At 40.8% G+C, this 22,261-nt stretch overlaps 1 protein-coding gene across 2 annotated transcripts; it reads left to right on the top strand.

Moving 5' to 3' along the window:
- Nucleotides 1-4,550: 4,550 nt before the first annotated feature.
- Nucleotides 4,551-20,412, top strand: LOC103702708 (protein ESSENTIAL FOR POTEXVIRUS ACCUMULATION 1-like). Of its 2 annotated transcripts, XM_008785247.4 has the most exons (11): nucleotides 4,551-4,736; nucleotides 8,815-8,903; nucleotides 9,104-10,030; nucleotides 10,134-10,254; nucleotides 10,353-10,490; nucleotides 12,912-13,121; nucleotides 13,197-13,766; nucleotides 13,981-16,741; nucleotides 19,447-19,634; nucleotides 19,713-19,772; nucleotides 19,887-20,412. In XM_008785247.4, the coding sequence occupies exons 1-11, from the start codon at nucleotides 4,664-4,666 to the stop codon at nucleotides 20,276-20,278; spliced, it is 5,529 nt and encodes a 1,842-aa protein (XP_008783469.2). In that variant the 5' UTR covers nucleotides 4,551-4,663; the 3' UTR covers nucleotides 20,279-20,412. The 2 variants fall into 2 exon arrangements, with proteins under 2 accessions (XP_008783469.2, XP_026658662.2); XM_026802861.2 differs by lacking the exon at nucleotides 10,353-10,490.
- The last annotated feature ends 1,849 nt before the right edge of the window (nucleotides 20,413-22,261 follow it).

The raw sequence follows: 22,261 nt of genomic DNA, 5'->3' as shown, positions 1-22,261 counted from the left end.
GCATTGGAGCTTTGACTCACTTGGGTCATCATAATAGATTCTAGTTTCTAGAATGACCTAACAATGTATAAGATTAATATTAACAATAATATAATACTAGGGGTTTAATTGTGATATTAACTTTTATGCTCCAACTTTTCTATATCGTGGCTTATCATGAAAACTTGTTTATCGGAATGGAGTTCGAATTCTTAACCGAGCTCCACCAACAATCAAATAGAAGAAAAGTTGATTCAAATAAAACTAGCCTTCCTTCATATTTGTCATATAGTATTACTCTGTTAGTTTGTTTGTGACCTCACCTACCAAAATAATTAGTTATCATCTATAGAGTAATAAGCAAGAAAGTTCAAGAACTTGTTATAAGTGAGGCAATTGTCTATGGAGAAATTAATTGGGAGAATAATATACTATAAGAACACAAGTTTTCTCTTTTTAATTTCTTATCTAATTTTAAATAATAAAATTGTCTAAGTTGTCCAACATCAATTAAACATGCAAATTAAGATATACTGTGCATAATGAGGTCTGTATTGCTCGAGCTGCTCCAGAATAGAGAAAAATATTGCCAGAGAAACTCTCTTTAAATATCAAGTCTCATAGCTATTTTCGGGAATAAAAATTTTTATACAACAAGTCGCGATAATTAGCTTGTGCCTTTTCCATGTTCCTAAGTAGGTGTTTGATAGGAGGCCTGTGACTAGGTTTCAGTAATTATATAGCACATTGCCTATATGTATATCAATGGCTAACTCATGATAGGTATTTTTTATATTTTTTTTTTACATTTAAAACCTTACCTTGGACACTCATGGCAGACTAAGTACTGCCCAAGTAGTTGCAAACCTCCTTAATTTAGGGGTAGGTTCTTGGTTCGAGACCTAGGAGGTGGTTACAAATGTTCGGCTCAAGTACTTGTAAAACCGTGCCCCCATTTTTAATTTGAAAATTGGGGTTTTATTCAACTTCATTTTCATATTTATTTAATGCATTTTAATCGAACATGAATCCAATAGCCCAAAGGAAATGTAATATCACCAAAACATCATCAATAATATTAAGGAGAACCGAAAGACGATGCTGAGATTATATTTCATTTTGCTTGTGTCAGTCCTCTTTCTTGATTGCATCTCCAATAATAACTTAATCCATATCGATTTGATTGGATTTGCCTACGTGTAGACCATGGCTATATAAACAACTTCATAGCATGCCTAAAGGAAAACTATTTTTTTTTTTGGTAAAAACTAGGAGGGGAGAGAGAAAACCTCACCAACTGCCCCCACTAGGCCCCCCTTCCACCAGGAAGTGTTCGATGCAGGCTGCAAGTTTTCGCATACCTTCTCCGACCCGTGGGTTTCTTCCACTGGGTTTCTCACCCACGTGTGAGTACGTCACCCCAGTACCACCTCGGTACCAGCGGACCAGTAGCGCTTCCACTGAAAGCATCCAGGCGTGGGGCATCCAGTCTCCAAATTTAATCGATGCCCACGAGTTTCGAACTTGGACCATCCCTATGGAAACAAAGTCCCGTTTCTGCGCTACCACCTTGGTGGCAAAGGAAAACACTTCATGAGCTTCCCACGATATAACTGCCAAGACTTCATCGTTGGCTTGTGTTAGTCTTGGCACCAAAAGAAGCTTAGCCGTTTAATCGATGGGCCGATGGCATGGAAAGGCATCTCTAAAGATGCCAACTTATAAGTTGATATATAGCTTAGCATACTTTAGATCAAGCAGTCCTATTTGCCAATGCATGGGCAAATGATTGTTTTGGAGCTATTATTAGTAATCTTGGTTAGGTTCACCACCTGGAGCCTATAGTTGGTCACCAATGGGTATGCCCAAGTAGTGAAGAATAGACATGCATGAGTCCACCGATTTAAAGATTATGATGAAAGATTTGATCAGTGGCATGGTAGATCTTCATAATTGTTTGCTTGGGGATTCTCTATATAGACTTGCTGTTGTTGAATTTTTGTCCAATCGATTTGAGTCCTGCTTGCTAATCTCGCACGGTAAACTGACAAACATTGAGAGTCATAAGCACTCTCCATTTGATGAATTTGGATAGCCGCTTCAAGATCGCTTGCAGCTGACTCTATTGGGTGTATTCGTACCCGTGTTGTATGAAATGCCCATTTTCATCAAAAAAAAAAAAAAAAAAGATCGCTTGCAGCTTAGCGGATTTGCTAAAAGAAACTCTAAATGCAGATGATCTAGGGAGGGAGAGAGGAGAGAGATGAGAGAGAGAGAAGATATGGATCAGGTAGACCATTAGTCGTACCCGATCCGTATTTGTCTTGGAGGTGGGTAGAGACTTGAGATGGGACCAGATATGTAGAGTTAGACAAGACAGATTGATCGGGTAAAACTATATTTTTTTTTGGCATGCAAATAAAAATTTTTTACATCGGGGAAAAGGATTGGCAAAGAGTTAAATATATCTGGATCGGTTTTGAGGTGGATTTCATCGTTACTTATACCTGCTTTGGATCCACTATGTGCCGGATCAAATATGCCCCAATAGAATCAAGTCGGGTTGGACACATGATGGGATAGAGTAAATTACTACCCGTGCTCTAAACCATTTGGATGGTGCTCCATCAATTGACACAATAATTTGTTGAGTTTGAAGATACGATCTAATCAGAAATGGTTATATGTTTGAAATTAACAGGAGGAGCATGGTCCTTCTATGATCATGGTTGCGTGTAGCCTTTGATGGGGTGAGCTTGACGTTTTGCAGGAAGTAGTTTGTAATGTACCAGATGGACAACATCATAAGCTATCGCATGGCAGTGATGGTGTCTGAACAATCATGATGGCAAGATTGGTCCTTCACACTTCAAATGCCAAACTAGAGAGCACTATAATTATATTGCACCATGGTGGATGGTTGTAATTATGATAAATTTAACCTGACCCAACTTGATCCAACTCAATAGTACTTAGATTAACATGAAATTCTTAGCATGAAGAACAACCTTGATGGCGGACCACTGCAGGAAGAAGAGAGAAAGAGGAAGAAGAAGAGAAAGAGAGGAGGAAAAAGAAGAAGAGGAGAAGAGAAAGAGAGGAGGAAGAAGAAGAAAGAGGAGGCTAGAGTTTTATTCAATCATTCAATTCCTAATACATGAGCGGGGTAGCCCTTATATAGGTCTTACATCATAATTGACCAAGTCAAACAATTAAAAACTAACCAAACTTGGATCCTTCAAATTGATTAAGTCAATTAATTGCTTACATATCAAATTAAACCTTATTAACATTAGACCATTAAACCAATTGATCACATACAAAATTAGATCTTTATAATTAGGTATTACATTGATCAATTGATTCAATCATTTGACTCAATAACTAAATTGACTCTAAAATAACAGAAACACAACCAGATTGACTCAAATAAAAGCAACTAATAAGATAATAAAAGAAATATGACGCAGACTCGAATAGATCCAATCTGAAGCTCGACTCAACCCGGTGGCTCAAAATCATCTCCTAGTCATGATGATGTAAATTCCTGGCGCGAATGTAAACAAACGGCTCTGATGACTCGATCGTCTGAACGAACGACTCTGATGTTTCCATCAAATCCTAACAAAAAAAAACACCCTTCTTGCAGCATCCATAAAGGTGCGAGCTCCATGGTCCCACCTAGGTTCAAGCCCTCATGTTCCTTTTCCCTTTCGCTTTTACTTTTCTTAGTTACACCAAATCATTTTGGCTCCACGTCTCTCATCCCCCGGTCTCATCACCTGAATACGCATTTGCTTGGAAACCAAGCATTCAAGAGCTTTTAAGTTCTGGGCCAGCGTTCGCCCTCCAGTCCCGGAGATTCCACGGACGGTGTTTAACTTGACCACAGTTCCGGTCAATGGACCGCAGGGTAAGTTGCCTCGCATCAAACGCATGCAAGCTGCCCCACCTCCATCTCCCACCGTTCGTTTCATAACTTCCTATGCGTCCGATCTCTTTTCGATCACGTTAATAGCTCGAAAATTCTGTCTTCGCGAGGCGTTTTAACGGAGTTTAGTACTGTGGCCAAGCGTTCGAGACCTGCGGGTCAAAAAGCAAACAAGTCAAATAAAATCACCCACACAGCCTTACAATGTCACGTGGATCCAATTCACGTGGCCCCTGCACGTCGGTTAATGGGTATTTCTGTGGGTGAAGTTGGTTACGGAGTAACGAACTGCAAGGAAACTGTAACTCTAGAGGACCAATAAAGGGTCCCACATTGGGAACTCCTGGAAATAACTTTCGTGGGTTCTTTATTCGGGCTAGGTTTGGGTGCGTTTATGTACGTACTTATTCCCAAAGGAGGCCCGCTAGGGTTAGAGAAGCTCGCCCGGCGCACGTTTACGGCTAAGAGCTGCTCGCCGGCTGATTCCTACCGTTAGATCAGTGCTCCTTGTGGAGATGAACGGATGCGATCGGTGTGTTGTACGGCGGGACACGATGGCAGCTCTGGACCGGATGGGCTAACGTAAGCCGGGGGCGAAGCGGGGGTTCCCTAATCTCATCCGCTTTTTTATCCGCCCGTGTTCACACCGCTCTCTCCCCACCTCCTCCCCCGTGAGAGCAGTCACCGAGAAGAGAATAGCGAGTTCCCAAGGGTTTCCGTTCGCCTCCGACTCCGCCGACTCCGCCGCTGACGATGGCCAATCGGAACAATGACGATTCTCGCCACGGCCTCGCCGTGGAGCCTCCGCCGCATCAAAGCCCCAAAGGTTTCTTTTTTCTCTCCGCCCCTCCCCAGCCCCAATCCACCGAGTTCTTTTTTTTTTTGTTTTTGTTTTTGATCTCTCCGTTCCTCTGGAGATAAAACCCTAGCTCATATGGAGATAAAAACCCAAGCTGGTATGTCGATTCAGCTCCTTCGGGGTTCGGATGCCAGCTCGTTGTTCTTGCCGTGCGACGAACCTTTTGTTTTTAGGGGTTATTTTTTTTGGCTGATTTGTTGTGTTTTTCTCGGTTTTAGTTTCTAAAGAGTTCTTTTTTTCCTGATACGGAAAGAAATGTGGCCGCTTTTGGTATTTGATCTCATACTTCTTCTATTTTTTAAGCATCGATCTTGGAAATGTTTGTACATTTTATGCTTCCTGATTGAGTTTGTAGCTTAGATTTTGAAGTTCTGTGGAAGAAGAAAAAGCTGAAATTTTGTTAGCTTTACTGATCTGAACACTGGTAATCATGCATGTCATGCCCCTTACATGCAACATTTCCTGATGCTCTTCCTTTTATAAGACATGGCAGAAATGTTTGAACTGTAGAAATTCTTTGCACTGCTCAGTGAACCGCACTGAACATCGATAGGTTTGTAATCAGGGTACCATTGAATGAAATTGTGCTTGTTTAGAATTTTGTTACATACAAATGATGGCAGCAATTTGGTGAAGAAAAGTTGCAGTTGGAAGCAGTACAGTTGATATAGTCATCTGTTTTGATATATTAGTATCGTCGTATCTCGAGACCTTTTATCATTGATATGCTACTAAAAAATTTTTTTTTGCTTGTTGATGATGTTTATCAGATGGTCTTTGTTTTTTAATGGTGAATCATACAAGTACTCTATATGTATATAAGTGTGTGTGCGCCCGCCCGCGCGGTGATATGATATCCGTAGTCAGTTTGAACTCTATTAGGATGGCATATAGGCCACTGTCTTGGCATATGGCCACCGTCTTGGCATATAGGCCAAACAGTGAAGAGAGTAAGTCCAACAGGTAATGTGACCGTCCTATAACCTAGTATATTCATATTCCAAATCCCAATAACCATCCTGCTAAGTATAGATGATCAGCTAATCCTTGTCATTTTTCCATGATCAATAGCCTCCTTAATTTTGCAAGGAGAATTCCATCTAGCACCATTGTCTCCTTGATCTTTCTTTTGGAAACATGTATGCAATCACTAATCCTGTTTTCGGTCCATATCTAAACTTCACTAGATTATTTTTCTTGTACAATATCTACAACCACGTTATTTGAAATCTCGGATGTTGCATCATTGGACTTAGATCACCTCCAGGAGGAAGGTACTAAACCATTGGGCTAAGCCCTGGTTGTTGCCTTAAAAAATATGACTGCAAAGATAAGTTCCTAATATGTTGGTACGCCGCAGCCCAAGTGAAATAGAACTACGACGAAGCCTAAGGTGAAGAGATTCGCTCACAAAGGATGTGACACACTCTTTCTCATGAACTTGAAGAATTGGTTGAATTTTTCTTGGCCTCAAGCATCACTACTTGAAACTTATGGGAGTCAAATGTCTGATGGAAACAAGAATATTTATCACCTACAGGACCTCAAAAGGCAACTTGATCATCTTCTCCTCTAGAAGAGAGTAGGTGGAGGTACTTATAAGTTTGAAATGCTCATGTGTCTTTCTTATGTGCAAGAATGCTACTCTCCTACTACATAAATGCCTTTAGGCTGATATCTTTTACAAAAGATTTCCAATTTTCCGATGAATGTTTTGCAATTAATTGATCCTTGTTTGGCGATTATCCCACTTACATACTTGAGAATTTCAATATTTCCAACATCATCTTATGCAGTGTAGCTTTCATCTTGAAACATCTTGTGGATTAGGACATTGGATGTCGTGTTTCTTTTGGTAGTGGATCCTAGCATGTAGGGTACCTAACTTGTGAATCACCAAATGCATCTTTAAGGATCAAAGAGTGGGAATCTTGTGGGAAAACTAAGAAACGATAGCCAGAGGGCATCTTTCTTTCGCTATATCATTCTCTTAGTTAATGATGGAAAATTAAATAAAAATTCAAATATCATAAGAGAGTGGAAATGACTGGTTGAATTAGATGTAGTGAGAAATGGGCTGAAAGGGTTGAACGTTTTAGCTTCCAAGATAGGAATATAGTTTATCCTGATACTATTAGTTATTTTCTTGCCCTATTTTTTGGGAGGATAATGGTGAAGATAGAACTAGGGTGATTTTCCTTGCAGGAATTTGCAGTTGTATGCATATAAGAAATTCTGGGGGTTATTTTATGAAAAAATGTTTTTGTTAAAATTGCATCCTAAGTAGATATGTATATACGGATGCCTTCTTCAGAGTTAGTGGGGTTTCCTCGAGAAGAAATCAAAAGTATTACAAGAAAGCCAAGAACTTTTGATGGTTGAATGTTTGTCTGCATATGGGGTCTATGGACACATGCAGAGGGTTGTTGGGGGAAGGAGGGGACAAGTGAACAGGACCGTCAAGGGCTGGCAACAAATGCAAGCAGCAATTTGAGAAGAGAGGGTATTGACCTAGGAATAAATATTTTCTTCAAAGCAAACTGATGCAATTACTTATGCTCATTTGTGTTGAAAAATTAATTTTGTCATAAAAATAGATAACTTAAATTCATAACATCACATATGTAGGTTTTGTCATTCTATAACCCTTTGTTTTTTTTTTAAGAGCTGGCTTGATGAATATTTGGATGAGGCTGTTGATGTTTTGTTAGAGATAAATGGTTTTACTGATTGTAGTTATGTGAGGGGAGGAAAAATGAGCGGAACATTTTGCTGGCACTTGATATGCTATTTTTTACTACGATCTTGATCATAAAATTCATTGTTAGCCAGAACATCTAACTGGTGGATCAACTCTGGTGGATTTTACCATCATCTTTGACTCTTAGAGTAGTTGAAAAGAGATTTGTAGTCTCTTGGAATGCGCTGCTTCAAACTGTTTTAATCCCAGGCATTGCTGCACCTTACTGTAGTGGGCCTTGCCAAAAATTTTCTTGGCTTGACGTGGTGTTGGTCATTTGTGTTGAACTTGATGAATCCTTATTGGTTCTTCAATATTACAGGTTATCTATGTCTGATTATAAACTGTGTATTTGTGCTGAGATCATTTTGATATTGCTGATGCGCACGTGCGATATTGATGCTGATACTTTGTTAATCATTTACCTTTAGATGTATACACTGTGTGAAGGATGTGACTTTATCACCAGTAGAAGTTGAGCAAGCCATCAATATTTCAAAATTCTTTAAATTCCACTATTTAAGGTTATGACATACAGTTATGCTAAGCCATTGCCCTAAGATCTTAAATTTCATTGCAATTCCCAAACAAATGATGTGCATAAATATATGATGGACCAAAGTGACCTGATGTTGATTGATCGCTGGAGGAACAGGAGAAACTAAACAGTACAGTTGGTTGTTGGACAACTAGCAAATGAAAGCTGTGTCAAAATATGGAGCTTTGGTGGATACCTGGTAACTTCACATCCGATTGGCACCTCATTTAGATTCTAGGTAAGAGCGTAAAAATGATTACAAAAACTCAGGTTTTCCAGTAGATGCTGGTGTCATATGCATCAGGCAACTATCAGAATCGGTCAGGGGAAAACCTTGTGCCAGCAAGATCTAGGCTATATACAATGATGAATGTCTGGTAATAAATTTTTGAGCAACAAATTGAATATCTTAGAATATTGAGACTAAATAATTGAGCAAACATTCTATGGGTTTCAATGATGCAACAGTCTACTATCAGTAGTAGTTTTCTATTATGTACATTTAAAAGAGTTTATACCTTCTCAAATAGCATGTGAATATGCTATATGGTAAATATTGTATGTTGAAAAACGGTATAAAGTAGTATGTTTACCAATCAGAATTACATTTATCATGTAGTAATGTGCATCGTGCAATGATGTGGGAAACAGTCTAATATGTTTTCTGTACTTTTTTGACTAATTTTGATGCCATTTATATTCCTTTTTTTATGTTTTAAATGCAGTAGTATTTGTCTTTCTCTCATGATCTTCTTTGATTTTTGCAGACATGCAAGGATCTGACAACCCTATACCTCTTTCTCCACAATGGCTTCTTCCAAAGCCTGGGGATAATAAGCTTGGACTAGTGTCTGGGGTAAAGTATTTCATCAGATCCTTTCGTTTGCCTTACTCTTGCAGGGAGGCTTCAAAAAGAGATGCTGCATAGATCGCGTTTTCGTTATATCATGATTGGTGTTTTTTCACCGAGTGGTTTTACTTCCAGATTAGAATGCCTGCTTGCTATATGCGTTGATGCTAGTATAATATGTATTATTGCAATTTTGATACTTGCAGGAATTTAGTCCTCACCATGGTAATTGCCCAGATGCTGTGAAGGTATCAGGAAATGGTGAAGACCTTCATAATGCTGGAAAGAAAAAGGATGTTTTCAGGCCTTCCTTGCATGATGCGGAAACTGGGCGTCGTGATCGCTGGCATGATGAAGAAAGGGAAACAAACTCTGCTATTCATCGAGATCGTTGGAGGGAGGGAGATAAGGAACTTGGTGATACTCGCAAGATGGAGCGCTGGTTGGACAATTCATCTAGACATTCTGGGGAAGCACGCCGCCCCCCATCTGAGCGGTGGAATGATTTGGGCAATAGGGAAGGCAATTTTGATCAACGCCGTGAGAGCAAATGGAACACACGCTGGGGACCTGATGATAAGGAGTCAGAGAGTTGGCGTGTAAAGTGGTCAGATTCTAGCAAAGATGTTGAGGGATCTCGTGACAAAGGATTGCCTCGTCTTGCTAGTCATGGAAAGGACGTAAACAATCATGGAAAGGATACAGAAAGAGAGGACCATTATTCTCGTTCATGGAGGTCTAACTATTTGATCAGTCGTGGAAGAGGAGAGCCTTCGCATGGTCAGTCTCCAGCAAACAAACCATCCGCTATGTTTGGCTCTGGTAGAGGAAGAGTGGAAAATGGATTTCCCGTCTCCCCTGCTGGTCGTGGGAGGTTTAACTCTAGTATGAGCACCCTAAGTAGTGGTGCTTCACGTCCATATCATTTAGTTTCTGTTTCTGACAAGTCTGATGGTGCATCTGGAGATCCCTCTACTCTAAGATATAGTAGAATGAAACTGCTTGACATATTCAGAATGACTGATGTAAAAAGCTTTAAAATGTCTTTAGATGGATTTATTGAAGTTCAGTCTCTGACACAGGAAGAACCATTGGAGCCTCTGGCACTTTCTGCTCCTACTCCTGAAGAATCGGTAATCAATTTTATTGTTCTTTTACTAAGCTATTTGTTGTGTTGTATGCATCATCCTGCTCTGTAATGTTTTGGCATCATCTTACCTTGTAAGTTTTGGATAGGTCATTTTGAAAGGAATTGATAAAGGGGATATTGTAAGCAGTGGAATGCCGCAGGTTTCTAAAGATGGTTCTGTTGGAAGGAATTCTACGGATGCTGTCCCATCCAAACAAACTAAATTAGGTGCCATCTATCATCCTCTTATACTCATGTTTTGGTGGTTTCATTGTTTACCTTTAATATATATATATATATATATTTTTTTTTTTTTTTTGGTACAGGGAGTAGAGAAGATTTGCCAACTGCTGGAGATGATTATAAAATAGTTAATTCTGACGATAGCAAAGGGTTATATTTTGGGAGTCCATTGTATGAAAAACAATTCCATCAACACGGACCTGATCCAAAGGTGTCCTCAGGTGAGAACCTCTATTAGTAAAGGAAAATGCCAAGGTTGTGAGGCAGTTCTGGTTGGCAGGGACCTAGAACCTCCTAGGAACTGCACAGGTTTTAAGTTGGGCTGCCTAGTGACTTGGGCAGTCCATTTTTAAAAAGGGCAAAAAAATACATAAAAGGTTAAAAACAATGTGATAGACCTTATTTTCTCTGCAAATCGTAATATAAATAACCGAATAAACCATTATAGTCAATTGGAACTTAGACTAGTTAAAGTCAAGGCATACTCTCTTGGCATATCAATCCACCAATTCAAATAAAAGAGTAGTAAGCGTTAATAAAAGCAAATTGTTAAGTTCAGGCCTATAAAGTAAATTTGACAAGCATGCGCTGGAAAAAAAAATGAAAAGTTACAAGGTATAAGGTAAAATAAAATTTCATATTCTTATCCCAAAGATTGCAAGATGTGAAGAACAAAAAAGTATATAAAGGAAAAGAAATGAAGAGAACCAGGAAAAAAAGCAGGATGAAAACATAGGAAAGAGACGAAAAGAGGGTTAACGAAGATGCAAAGTGGAAGGGGAAGAATGGGAGGAATAAGAGAAAAAAAAAGAAGGATTTTAAAATTGAGAACAGAAAGGAGATAAAGAAGAAGAAAAAATAAAGATAATTCAAAAGAGAAGAAGAAAAAAGGGGAGGATACTTCAAAAGAGAAGCAGAAGAAGAGTAATAAGAAGAGAAGAAAAGAGAGAAAAAAGAAGGAAAGGCAAGAAGTGGATGTGTGATGGAAAAACCAAAGAGGAACTAAAAACCCTTTATGGGGTATTTGGGCAGTCCGATGGTTGCCGACAGATTACCGGAGGAGAATGATTGTTTACTGGAGAATTGGTGGGGGGCCTCTAGTTTGAGGCATGAAGGTGGATGATGGGCCATTGGCTGTGAAGCACTTTCTCGTGCTCTAGTGTTAAGAGTAGGTGGCATCTGAAGTGCTCTACTTATCCTTTTGTTACTTTCTCTCCCAATTCATTTAAAATAAGTATTAGTCACAAAACACAAATGTAAAACAAGGAAAACAACGTATATATATTATGTTTTAATAAATTAATGCTCATGCTGCCATTGCCTAAGTGGTCTGGCTTGCCAAGATGCCTAGGTTCCAATTTTGACAACCCTAGAGATTATTTTGCAATGCTGAAGGCTTGCAATTCTAACATCATCTTTTGAACTTTAGCATGTTTCTATTTGAATATAATTCTATATTTTTATTCCAATTATCATACTATCTTCAAGTCTACCATTCTCTGGGTCCAACATCCAAGTTACATATGGTGCTTTAGTTTGAAAATCTTGTCTCCTTAGCATCAAATAATGCTGAAACCGGCAAAAGTTTGTTTGGGCAAGGGATAAACTAGACTATTGATAATATAACTTAAGTTTGTCGAACCGGTATAGGGGGTCGTATCGGCCAGCTACCAATTTAGTACATTATTGTTGTGTATTGCACCGACCTGACGCATATCGGAGCCATGGTGGGGGAGAGGGAGAGGAGGGAGAGCAAGGAGATGGAGGGAGGGAGAGAGAGGGGGGAGAAGACTCACCTGGCCATGGCCACGAAGATCCTGGTGCCAATCTGAGGAGGATTTGCTTGAAGAGGCTGAGGCGATAGACGAGGCCTCTGCTGTGGATGGCAGCATCGTTAGAGGGGGTAGTAGGGTTTTCCTTCTGAGAGCGGAGGATCAAAACCCATAGCAGTGGTCGGAGGGGAGGCAAGGGAAGAAGATTGGGAGAGAGGGAGGAGAGGGAGAGGACTCACCAGGCCATGGAGATCCCAGTGTCTATGTCAGGAGGATGAGCTTGAAGTGCCCAAGGCAGTGGACGAGTCCCTTGCCATGAATGGTGGTGTTGTTGGAGGGTGAACGAAGATTGTCCTCCAAAGAGCGGAGGATCAGTATCTGGAGCAGAGGTTGGAGGAGGCGGCGGCGGGAGGGGAAGATCAGGAGATGGGAGAGAGGATAGAGGGGAGAGGAGGTTCTGGAGAGATGGGAGGGGAGAGGCAAGAGGTATTCAGGGGAGATTTGGAGACGGGGAGAGGTTTTATACCGTTTTGACTGGCCAGACTGTCCCAGTAACGGACCAATCTAGTTCGGCACACCCCTAACTGCCTGGTTTGGGATGGTTCGGTCCTTGACTTGAATGAACATGCCTGCCTCTTATATGGGGCTCTATGTAAATTTTGCTTTCATCTGATATGAAAATGAAAAAGATGTTTTCTCCTGCCACGGTTTTTAGAGTATTCTTACTCCATATATTCTCTGGCATATATATATATATATGCTGTATTTTGACTTGCTGATTTTGATATATTACTTAATGGTGTCTTCTGCTTTGTTGGGTTACCGCCTATACAAATTCCATTTTAATATTCATGGTTGTTTGCTTTTCAGATTCAGCAATTAATCTTCCAAAGGCAGATGAGACTGGGATGGAAAATTCTTTATCACATTATGTTGTCCCGCAAAAATCTCAATCATTTGGAGATCGCACTCACAGATCAATTCATGATCAGAAGGACTTTTCTTCTGAAGTTGGGTCAAGAACATCTGATTCGAGCTGGTCCCATCTCCATGGAGATGTGGAATATGAGCATAAAAATGGTACATCTATCGCCTCATCTTTCTATAGTGATGAAACTCCCTGGAAAAACTTTGATGGACTTGGTTTTCATTCAGGAATGAAAAGTGATTACAAAATTACACGGCAATCATCTGAAGTCTGGGACCGGGAAAGTAAAGTCAATGTTATGCTTGGTCATGAAGCTCCTTTTAGTTCCAGGGATACATTAACTGCAAGAACATTGCAGCCACATACTTCTCCAGAAGACCTATCCCTCTATTACAAAGATCCGCAAGGTCAAATTCAAGGCCCCTTTTCTGGAAGTGATCTGATCGGGTGGTTCGAGGCTGGATATTTTGGTATTGACTTGCAGGTTCGGCTTGCAAGTGCTCCAGCTGATGCCCCTTTCTCATCACTTGGAGATGTTATGCCACATTTACGGGCGAAGGCAAGGCCTCCACCTGGTTTTGGTGTAGTTAAGCAGAATGATGTAGCAGAGGCATCTCTGAGGGGGAAATTTGTCAGTCCTGGTAATATTCATGCAGGTTTGGATGAGCTTGAGTTTCTTAAGAATGGGCAAAGAAACAGGCATGATATGGCAACTGAAGCACAGAATCGGTTTTTAGAGTCCCTCATGTCTGGTAGCATGGGCAGTTCTCCATCAGAAAATTTTTCTTTCTCTGGAGGTTTGTTATGTCACCAAAAGTCAATTAAAAAGATATATAGAGATAAGCAAACCTTATCACATCTGTTGGTTGGCGATTTTTAAAAAAATGATTTTTGTTTCATGTTTGTTATTTTAGCATTATCTTGCCCCTCGATCTTTTTAACATGCTTGATCATGCAATCTAGCTTGTAGATTAATTATTTTTTTTCCTCATTTTACTTCACACCTTGCAGGTATGCAAGATCATGGAAGGAGCATATCTGGCAATTTACCCTCAGTAGGAGGAGAAATTGGGAGTGATGTGAATTACATCTTGGCCCAGAGAAGTTTGTTGGACAGGCAGAGGTCATTACCCAATCCTCTTCCATATTGGTCAGGGAGGGATGTCTCATCTATAGCACCGAAGTTGGATATGATCTCAGATCCTTCTAAACCATATTCAAAACTGCTGCCTCCAACGGGGGACAATTCTCAACAAATTCTACAATCCCCTCAGCATGTGGACTTGGTGTCTATCCTGCATTCTGCAGCAGACAAATCTCCATCATCGGCTGTTAATTCTGGCATACCTTCATGGTCAAACTTTCCTGATGCACGATCTATGAATAATACCATTCATGGCGGCATGGAGATCTCCAAAGATATGCTAGACATGCACCACAATCAGCATCTTCCTTCCCAGATCGCGTTAGGACTTCAACAGCAGATGTTGCAACCCCAAAATCAGCCACCTTTGTCTGCTTTATTCACCCAACCTGGTGATCATTCTTCTGGCTTGGTTCCACCTGAGAAACTGCTATCTTCTGAGTTGCCTCAAGATCCAAACCTGCTAAGTTTACTGCAGCAACAGTATCTGCTGTCACAACTTCAGTTGCCTTCTCAGGCCCCTGTTCTCGCTCAACTCTCTCTGCTGGATAAGATGTTACTGCTCAAACAGCAGCAGGAACAAGAGCAGAAGCAGCAGCAGCTATTGCTGCAGCAGCAGCAGCACTTTCTTTCCCAAGTCTTATCTGCACATCAACCTCATCGACATTCTGGTGATCCTTCCTATGGGCAAGCACATGGTGCTATTCCATCAGGCAATACTCCTATGGATCATCTTGGGCTTCAAAGAGTACATGAGGTGCTTCAAGTTAATCAGCAGATGCCAGTCCATAACTTGCAGGATGGACAACCATCCTATCCTCCAGGTATGAATTTGCAAGGTGCCCAGGATGACAGTTGCTTGGTGAGCTCTGGGCCCTCGTCTCTACACTTGTCTCATCAGATATTTGATCATACAGCAAATACAAAAGAATGGGATGCTTCTCTTTCACGAGAGAGTGAGGATATCCCTAACTCTGATGCTGCAGCAACACCAGTAATGGCAGATAGTCTGCCTCTATCAGAGGCCACAGAGAAGCATGAACAAGAGGTTTTTGTTCCGCAGAGGAGTGACCATAGCCTAGATGAATATAGAACAATACATGAAACTACCGAACTTGTGACATCAGCTAGTTCTGAAGTGGTGACCCGTCTTGAGTCTTCACTGGATGGTCCTAAATCATCTGATTTTGCGTTTTCTATCTCCAATCAAGTTCATGATATGAAGATTTCTTCAGAAAACATCCCTGACTGCCATATTGAAATACCATTAACAAAAGAAACAAAAAATGTAGAAATACGGGAGGCAAGGAAGGCTTTGGAGAAAAAATCAAAAAAACAAAAGAATTCAAAGGCACAATTTGCTTCAGATGTTGGGAAGGGATCATCAAAGACAATTCCTTGCCAGCTGTTAAAACTAGATTTTGAAACTGAAGGTTTGAATGCTGGTGGAACTAAATCAATGGGGCAAGCCGATGCGGGAGAATCTCTTTGTGTGACTTCACTGGTAACAGGAAAAGAAAATTCTGTTGTACATTCCACTGAACCTCTGGATTCTCAAAGATCTCATCTTTCATCTTCGGAATACATTTTAGCCAACGAGTCTGAAGCTGTTGGAGGGGAAGCTGAACAGGGAGAAGGAACATCAACATTCAATGCACCAACAACTTCTAGTCATCGAGCTTGGAAACCTGCTCCAGGGCTAAGGACTAAATCGTTGCTAGAAATTCAACAGGAGGAACAGCTAAGGGCACAGAGAGAAATAATGGCTTCTGAAGTTGCGGCTAAGGTCATCCCAGCAAGTAGTCCTTCACAAACCCCCTGGACTGGGATTGCTGCCAACCTGGAGCATAAATCCAGTAAAGATACTGTTCTAGGTGGAACCTGTCCATCTGCTTTGGGAAACTCAGACAATACATTGAATTCCAAGAGCAGGAAGAGCCAGTTGCATGATTTATTGGCAGAAGAAGTTTTGGCCAAGTCAAGTGAAGTAGATAAAGATAATGGTAGTAATATTAAAGGGTCATTTTTACCTCCTTCACCAGTGCGTGCCCAAGTTGACACATCAGCTGTTGATGATGATGATTTTGTTGAGGCCAAAGACACTAAGAAAAGCCGTAGAAAGGCATCCAAGGCCAAAGGTGCTGCGGTTAAAGCCCCATCACCGGTTGGGTCAGCTGATCTTTCTGGTCCCTCAATTCCTACTGAAAAGGGCAAAAGTACTCGTCCGGCACAGCAAGAGAAGGAGACATTGCCGGCTCCACCCACAGCTCCATCGTTAGGAGATTTTGTTCCTTGGAAGGGGGATCAGGCAAACTCTGCACCTGCTCCAGCATGGTCCACGGACTCTGGTAGAATTCAGAAACCCACATCATTAAGAGAGATTCAGAGGGAACAGGAAAAGAAGTCAGTGTCTGTCCAACAGCAAATTCCAATACAAGCTCCTGCAAAAGTCCAATCAAACCGCAGTTGTCATGGAAGTGGATCTTCTTGGCCGATTCCTGGATCATCTCCTTCCAAGGCTGCAGCACCTATCCGAACCCCTTTGCATGTGTCCACTCAATCGAAATCTAGAACTGAAGATGATCTATTTTGGGGTCCTCTTGAACAAACAAAACAGGAAACAAAGCAGTAAGTACTTGGTGTTAACTTTCAACTTTCACTAGTTGTCTTGTGCATTAATCATAACCACTTTCTTTGCTTGTCTTATGAACTTATACTGTTTTTGGCCTTTCTCTGTTGCTATTCATAGCCACAACCTATTTCATGGTGAAATTTATTTAGTATCCTAATTCTATGATCATATGCCAAAAACTTTTCATATTTTATGATATTACCAACTTAACATTGAAAATTGCAGCGAGGAGACTAAACATTGGTGATTTTAACCATTAATTTTTTGGTGCTGCATCTTTTATCTCCATATTAGCAGAAATTCAGAATATTCTTTGATTTAGTTGAACCATGAAAACACATGCTTTATGTTTTATCCTTATTGGATCTCAAAGTGCGACATCCAAGTCTTGGTTGGAACTAGCAATAAATTTACAGCATTCTATGTTGAGTTTGACAATGCTGACTATGCATTTAGCACTCAGCTTTCTGCCTTTTATATTGTTCTCATTTACCATGTTTACTTGAAATAGTCTTATTGAATGTTCAATCTCATCATTCTTAGCAAAATATTTTTTTTCTTTTAAAAACTGGTTGTATTTGTACAATTGAATCATTCCGCATATTGTTAATTTCACTAGCATGCTACCTTTTATGCATCTTTCCGAACAGCTAGGAGTATGCTAGGATTTTCTCATTCTCTGTCTCCAGCTTGAGTAATATGCTTCGGCGGAGCACTCTCTTGGTTATTATGGTTTGAATATGCCAACAACTTTGAGATATATGAGTGTGTCTTCTATCTTGGAATACCTATACGATGATTGATCTTCTAAAAGAGCTACTTGACAAACTTTAAATTTATGGACCTGAATGTTTTGCATTGGGGAGGGCAAATGAGCCTGAGCATATAGAGATAATGATGCTTAGGTGGACATCATAAAAAAGGTAGATATAAATGTTTAGTGCATCAAAAGCAAGGTTGGCCGAATCAGTATCAAGACCCATACCGGTCGGCGTCTAGTACGGGTCAGTACCAGTTCGAACTGGACGGAACTGTCCGATTCCGGCCAGAGCCAATTAGGTTCCGGCCCTCTAGGGGCCGGAGAGCCGGAACCGTTTTTTACTGCCGAACCAACCGGGAGGGCCGGAACCGTTTTTTACTGCCGAACCAACCAAGTCGGAGACCGGGTCCGCTCGGTTTGGGTGGAACCGGCCAGTTCGCCTCGGTTCAACTTGCCTTGATCAGAAGCATTCAATGGAAGCACCAAGAGAGGATAGACTTTATTGGTTTCTTCTTGGATCCTTGAGTCATCCTTTCTGGTCATCCAGTTTGACATTAGGTCTCTATGATCGTAGCTCGGCCTTCCCTCTCATGCCACAGCCCCTTATTGCTGCCTTACTGTTCATACTTGTTCTTGCTCCATGTGCGCTCATTCCCTTTTCATGTTTGGCTCCAGGCCATATATTGTATTCTGTCCACATCTGACCCCTCAGTGCGGCATCCTTGTAACTTGATACGTATTAGTTACTGGTGCAGTTGCCTAATGAAAATGGCTGTCGACACTCCTCCATAATAGTTTTCTTGAAGACTAACTCTCTTTTTGAAATAATATGATGATGAACTGATCGACATATTTTTAAGCTTTTAGCATGCTGTATTTGTTGTAAATATATTTTGTTCTGCTGCTTGAACTAAATTGGTTCTTGTCAATGGCTTAAAAATCCGAGTATGGACTCATAATGGTCACTGGCTGGTACAGTAGGTATCTCGGTACAGGGGTAGTATAGGATTGGCATGCCTTGGTACAAATGTACAATAAAAAAGTAAAAAAAGGGGCATCAAGCATTATGAAATCAATAGCCTATGTTTGGCATGACACTAGGCCGTCTGGCCCCTATTTACCAATCCTAGTGCATACTGATCCCTGCTGTACTCGCAGGTGATATATACCGTGGATGTACTGATTTCATGTGTTTCTTGATGCTGTGAATGATTTTAGTCTAGGTTTACCCTATTCTTGTATCGCACGTGTGGTAGCAGTATCTATCTTCACTTTGTTTATATTGTACATGTTAGAATTCTTTTCCTTCTCTCAAGGGTCGAGACAAATTTCGTGAAATTTGTAAAGATTCCTTGCCCTTTTTTTCATCATGTTCTCAGAAGAAGGCTTTCCAAGTGAAGGATTTTAGGTACTGTTTCACATCATTTAATGTACTCGATAACATGGGAAAATGGAGAACCTCATGCATTTGCTTATTTACTTAATGAATCATTCTTCCTCCCCCTTTTCCCTTTTCCTTTTTCTAAATCTCTCCCCTCCCTCCCTCCCCCCTCCATTGTTCTCTGTTTTGAAATTATTGCCTACACATCTTCTGGGTTATTGAAACTAAAAATTCCTAGTTTTTGATGCAATAAATGGCCATTAGATTGCTATTTAATTCAATATTGTATTCCCTCTTCAATCTCAGTAAGATTTGTTGCTCTAGGTCTAAACTACCTTACTCGCATGTACAGCAATAGTTTCAAATGTCAGTATCTTTTTTCTTCAATTAAAAGGACACAAACCTTAACCTTGATCAATAATTTGTATGACTATTGCAAGTCCATGTCAATACGATGTGATGCTTTAGTAGTAGGGATAAATTTTGTCGTGAATAACTTATTTACCAGTTCCAAGTTCTGGAATGTTGCTATTAACAATAATAGAATTGCTCGTAAGCAGGTCGGATTTCCCGTCCCTCAACCCTAACAGTTGGGGAGCTAAAGGCACTTCTGCGAAAGGAACGCCTGGAGCAGCATTAAACCATCAAAAAGCATCAGGTGGCAGACCTGTGGAACATGCTCTTTCATCGTCGCCTGCTGGTGGTCTGTCAGCTGCAAAACGGAGGGTTTCAGCAACCAAGCATTCAGGTAGAGCTTATCATGAAATGGACTCTCTCCATTTGGAAGGTTCTTGTGTTTGTCTAAAGTTTCATTTTTTCCCCCCAGAGGCAATGGACTTCAGAGACTGGTGCGAGAGTGAGTGGATCAGGCTAACCGGGACAAATGGTACCATTATTGAACTGCCTGACGTTAAACCTTGAATACATGCTTTCCCTTCATTTGATCTACAAATGAGCAATGACTACTGATACTGTTTGTTTGCTGCTTCTATTGTCTCAGATATGAGCTTCTTGGAATTTTGCATAAAGCAATCATCATCAGAGGCTGAAATGCTCCTGAGAGAAAACCTTGGTTCATTGGATCGCAACCATGAGTTCATCGATAAGTTCCTCAACTGCAAAGAGTTCCTATCATCTGACGTCATTGAAATGGCATTCCAAGATCGAAGGGCGTGCAGCACACGTGCTGATGGTCCGGGACATGGTAAGTCGAACAGTTCAGACATCGGGGACATGGACGCAGATCCGGAAGCCGGAAACCAGGCGGCAGCCAAAGGCGGAGGAGGCAAGAAAAAGGGGAAGAAAGGGAAGAAGGTGAGTGCATCGGTTTTAGGTTTTAACGTGGTTAGTAACCGAATAATGATGGGTGAGATTCAGAGCATAGAGGATTAGGAAGTTGGAGGGTGCGAATGTACATACATCATCTTGACAACCACTCTGTAAATGTTTTTATCCTTCTGCTGGGTGGGTTTTGCCCCCTCCTAATCTCTATAGAGCAGTAATTGCACAGACGGTTAACAGGTCTAGCAGTTTTTTTTTTCGGTAGCAACTAACAATAGCCTTTTGCTCATCCCTCCTAATCTCTAGAGCACTAATTGCACAGCTCGAGCAGTTTTGTGGTGATGACTAACAGCAGCCTTTTGCTCATTTACCGAGAGACAAGGTGGAATGTAGTATTAAGGTGGCCCCCTCCATTTTGACTTCGACAATATACAATGCAAAGTAGTATGATTGAGGATGTAATTGACGAAGTACTAAAGAAAACAAAAGCCTCTATATATCTTTGTGCGAGAGGATGCCCACCATATAGATCTAATCGCACTTCATACAATGTCAAGGATAAAGCGGATGACAACATAAAAAAGTCGGAAGCAAGTCGGATGCCAATTCCTATCGTCAAGTCGCACGAATTCCGCCGCATGGTGACATAAAATCTTGAAGTCTCCCATGCCGTGAACTAGGGTTGGAGCTGGAATCGAAAGTTTCCACTGCGTGGACTCCACAGTCAACACAACAAAAAAAGAAAAAACAAAAAAAAAAGGGAAAAAAAAAAGGAAAGCACCATTAACTTTCCAAAGGCACCTCTCCTCATGCTTGTGCAGCAATGTAAGTAGAGATGGGCATTGGGCCGGGCCGCCCATGGCCTGGCATGAAGCGGGCCGTGCCTACAGTAACAGGCCGTGCTAGGCACAGCTCATAAAAGGGGCCCCGGCTGGGTTAAGGATTTCTGGCCCGTGGGCCGAGTCCGGCATGGCCCATAAGGGCCTGGATTGGCACGATTCGTAGGCCAAGCACGGCACGGCCCGCGGGCTAGTCCGGAACGGCCCATAAGGGCCTGAACCGGGCCCTGCACGACCCACAAGGGCCTGGGCCGGGCCAGGCACGGCTCGTCCCCCTTAAAATAAATGGGAATAAAATTTTTTATTTATAATTTTTTTAATAAATTAATAAATGTTGGGAACTAAGGATTTATTAATATAAAGCCATCTTAATGGTGGGGGGTTTGGTATAGACCCCTACTAGTTTATTAATTTAAATCAAAATGGTACATGAAGGGAGGTTTGGTCTGACCTCCAGAATACAATAAGAAAGGAGAAAAAATAAAGATGACTCACTTTAACAATTAAAACAATAAAAATGTACAATTATAAAAAATTAAAAATTAAAAATAAATGATCAAAATCTTACTAATCATCAGTATTCACTATGCAGTAGTGTTTGTATCATTATCATCAGAGAATGTTGTATCATATCCACTTTTATCTTGAAGAGGTTTGATCTTCACTCGGTTCACTGGTTCTAGAAGAACTAGGAACATGGGATTGGGGATTAGGTTCTTCTCCCTCAGAAATAGGAGAAATGTCAAAATAACTTTCATCATAAGATGACATATCTAAATTGATGAATGCAAAAAATAAAAACTAACCACAAGGAGGAATTGAGTAGAGAACCAGAAGTAGAGCCGAGATTTGTGAGCTTCCTTTTGTGCTCTCAACAAGGAGTGACCTTCTCTTTCTCTTGTACTTTTAACTTCTCAACAAGAACCTCCTCTTGTATAGCACTTGAATATTTGCTAAATGCAAACTAAAAATTAAATTGCTAAAAGCCTAGAGCACTTGCTAAATATTGCTAGAAGAGAGAAATAGTAGTAGTAGAGAAGGAGAAAAGAGTTGGTTTGATGTGATGAGAATGAAAGAGGAAAGGGGTATTTATATGACTCCAATTTTTTTCCCCAAAATACCCCTCAAATTAGCCGTTTTATGGCTGTTAGGAGGGGCAAAATGGGTAAAAAGCCACAAATAGCCGTTATGGGCCATCCATAACGGCTATTTTTTTTTGGATAGACGGGACGTGCCACGGCCTGGCACGTGCCCG

This window comes from Phoenix dactylifera, chromosome 16 (assembly GCF_009389715.1).
Source record: "Phoenix dactylifera cultivar Barhee BC4 chromosome 16, palm_55x_up_171113_PBpolish2nd_filt_p, whole genome shotgun sequence".
Taxonomy (NCBI): domain Eukaryota; kingdom Viridiplantae; phylum Streptophyta; class Magnoliopsida; order Arecales; family Arecaceae; genus Phoenix; species Phoenix dactylifera.
Note: the sequence above shows the minus strand (reverse complement) of the source record. Positions and strands in the feature narration are given on the sequence as shown.

Excerpts from the sequence above, each read along its gene's own strand:
- LOC103702708 (XM_008785247.4), top strand. The coding sequence starts at position 4,664 with ATGGCCAATCGGAACAATGACGATTCTCGCCACGGCCTCGCCGTGGAG. Across the intron at positions 4,737-8,814 it reads GCCGCATCAAAGCCCCAAAG|ACATGCAAGGATCTGACAAC; the intron begins GTTTCTTTTTTC and ends TGATTTTTGCAG. Across the intron at positions 10,255-10,352 it reads ATCCAAACAAACTAAATTAG|GGAGTAGAGAAGATTTGCCA; the intron begins GTGCCATCTATC and ends TTTTTGGTACAG.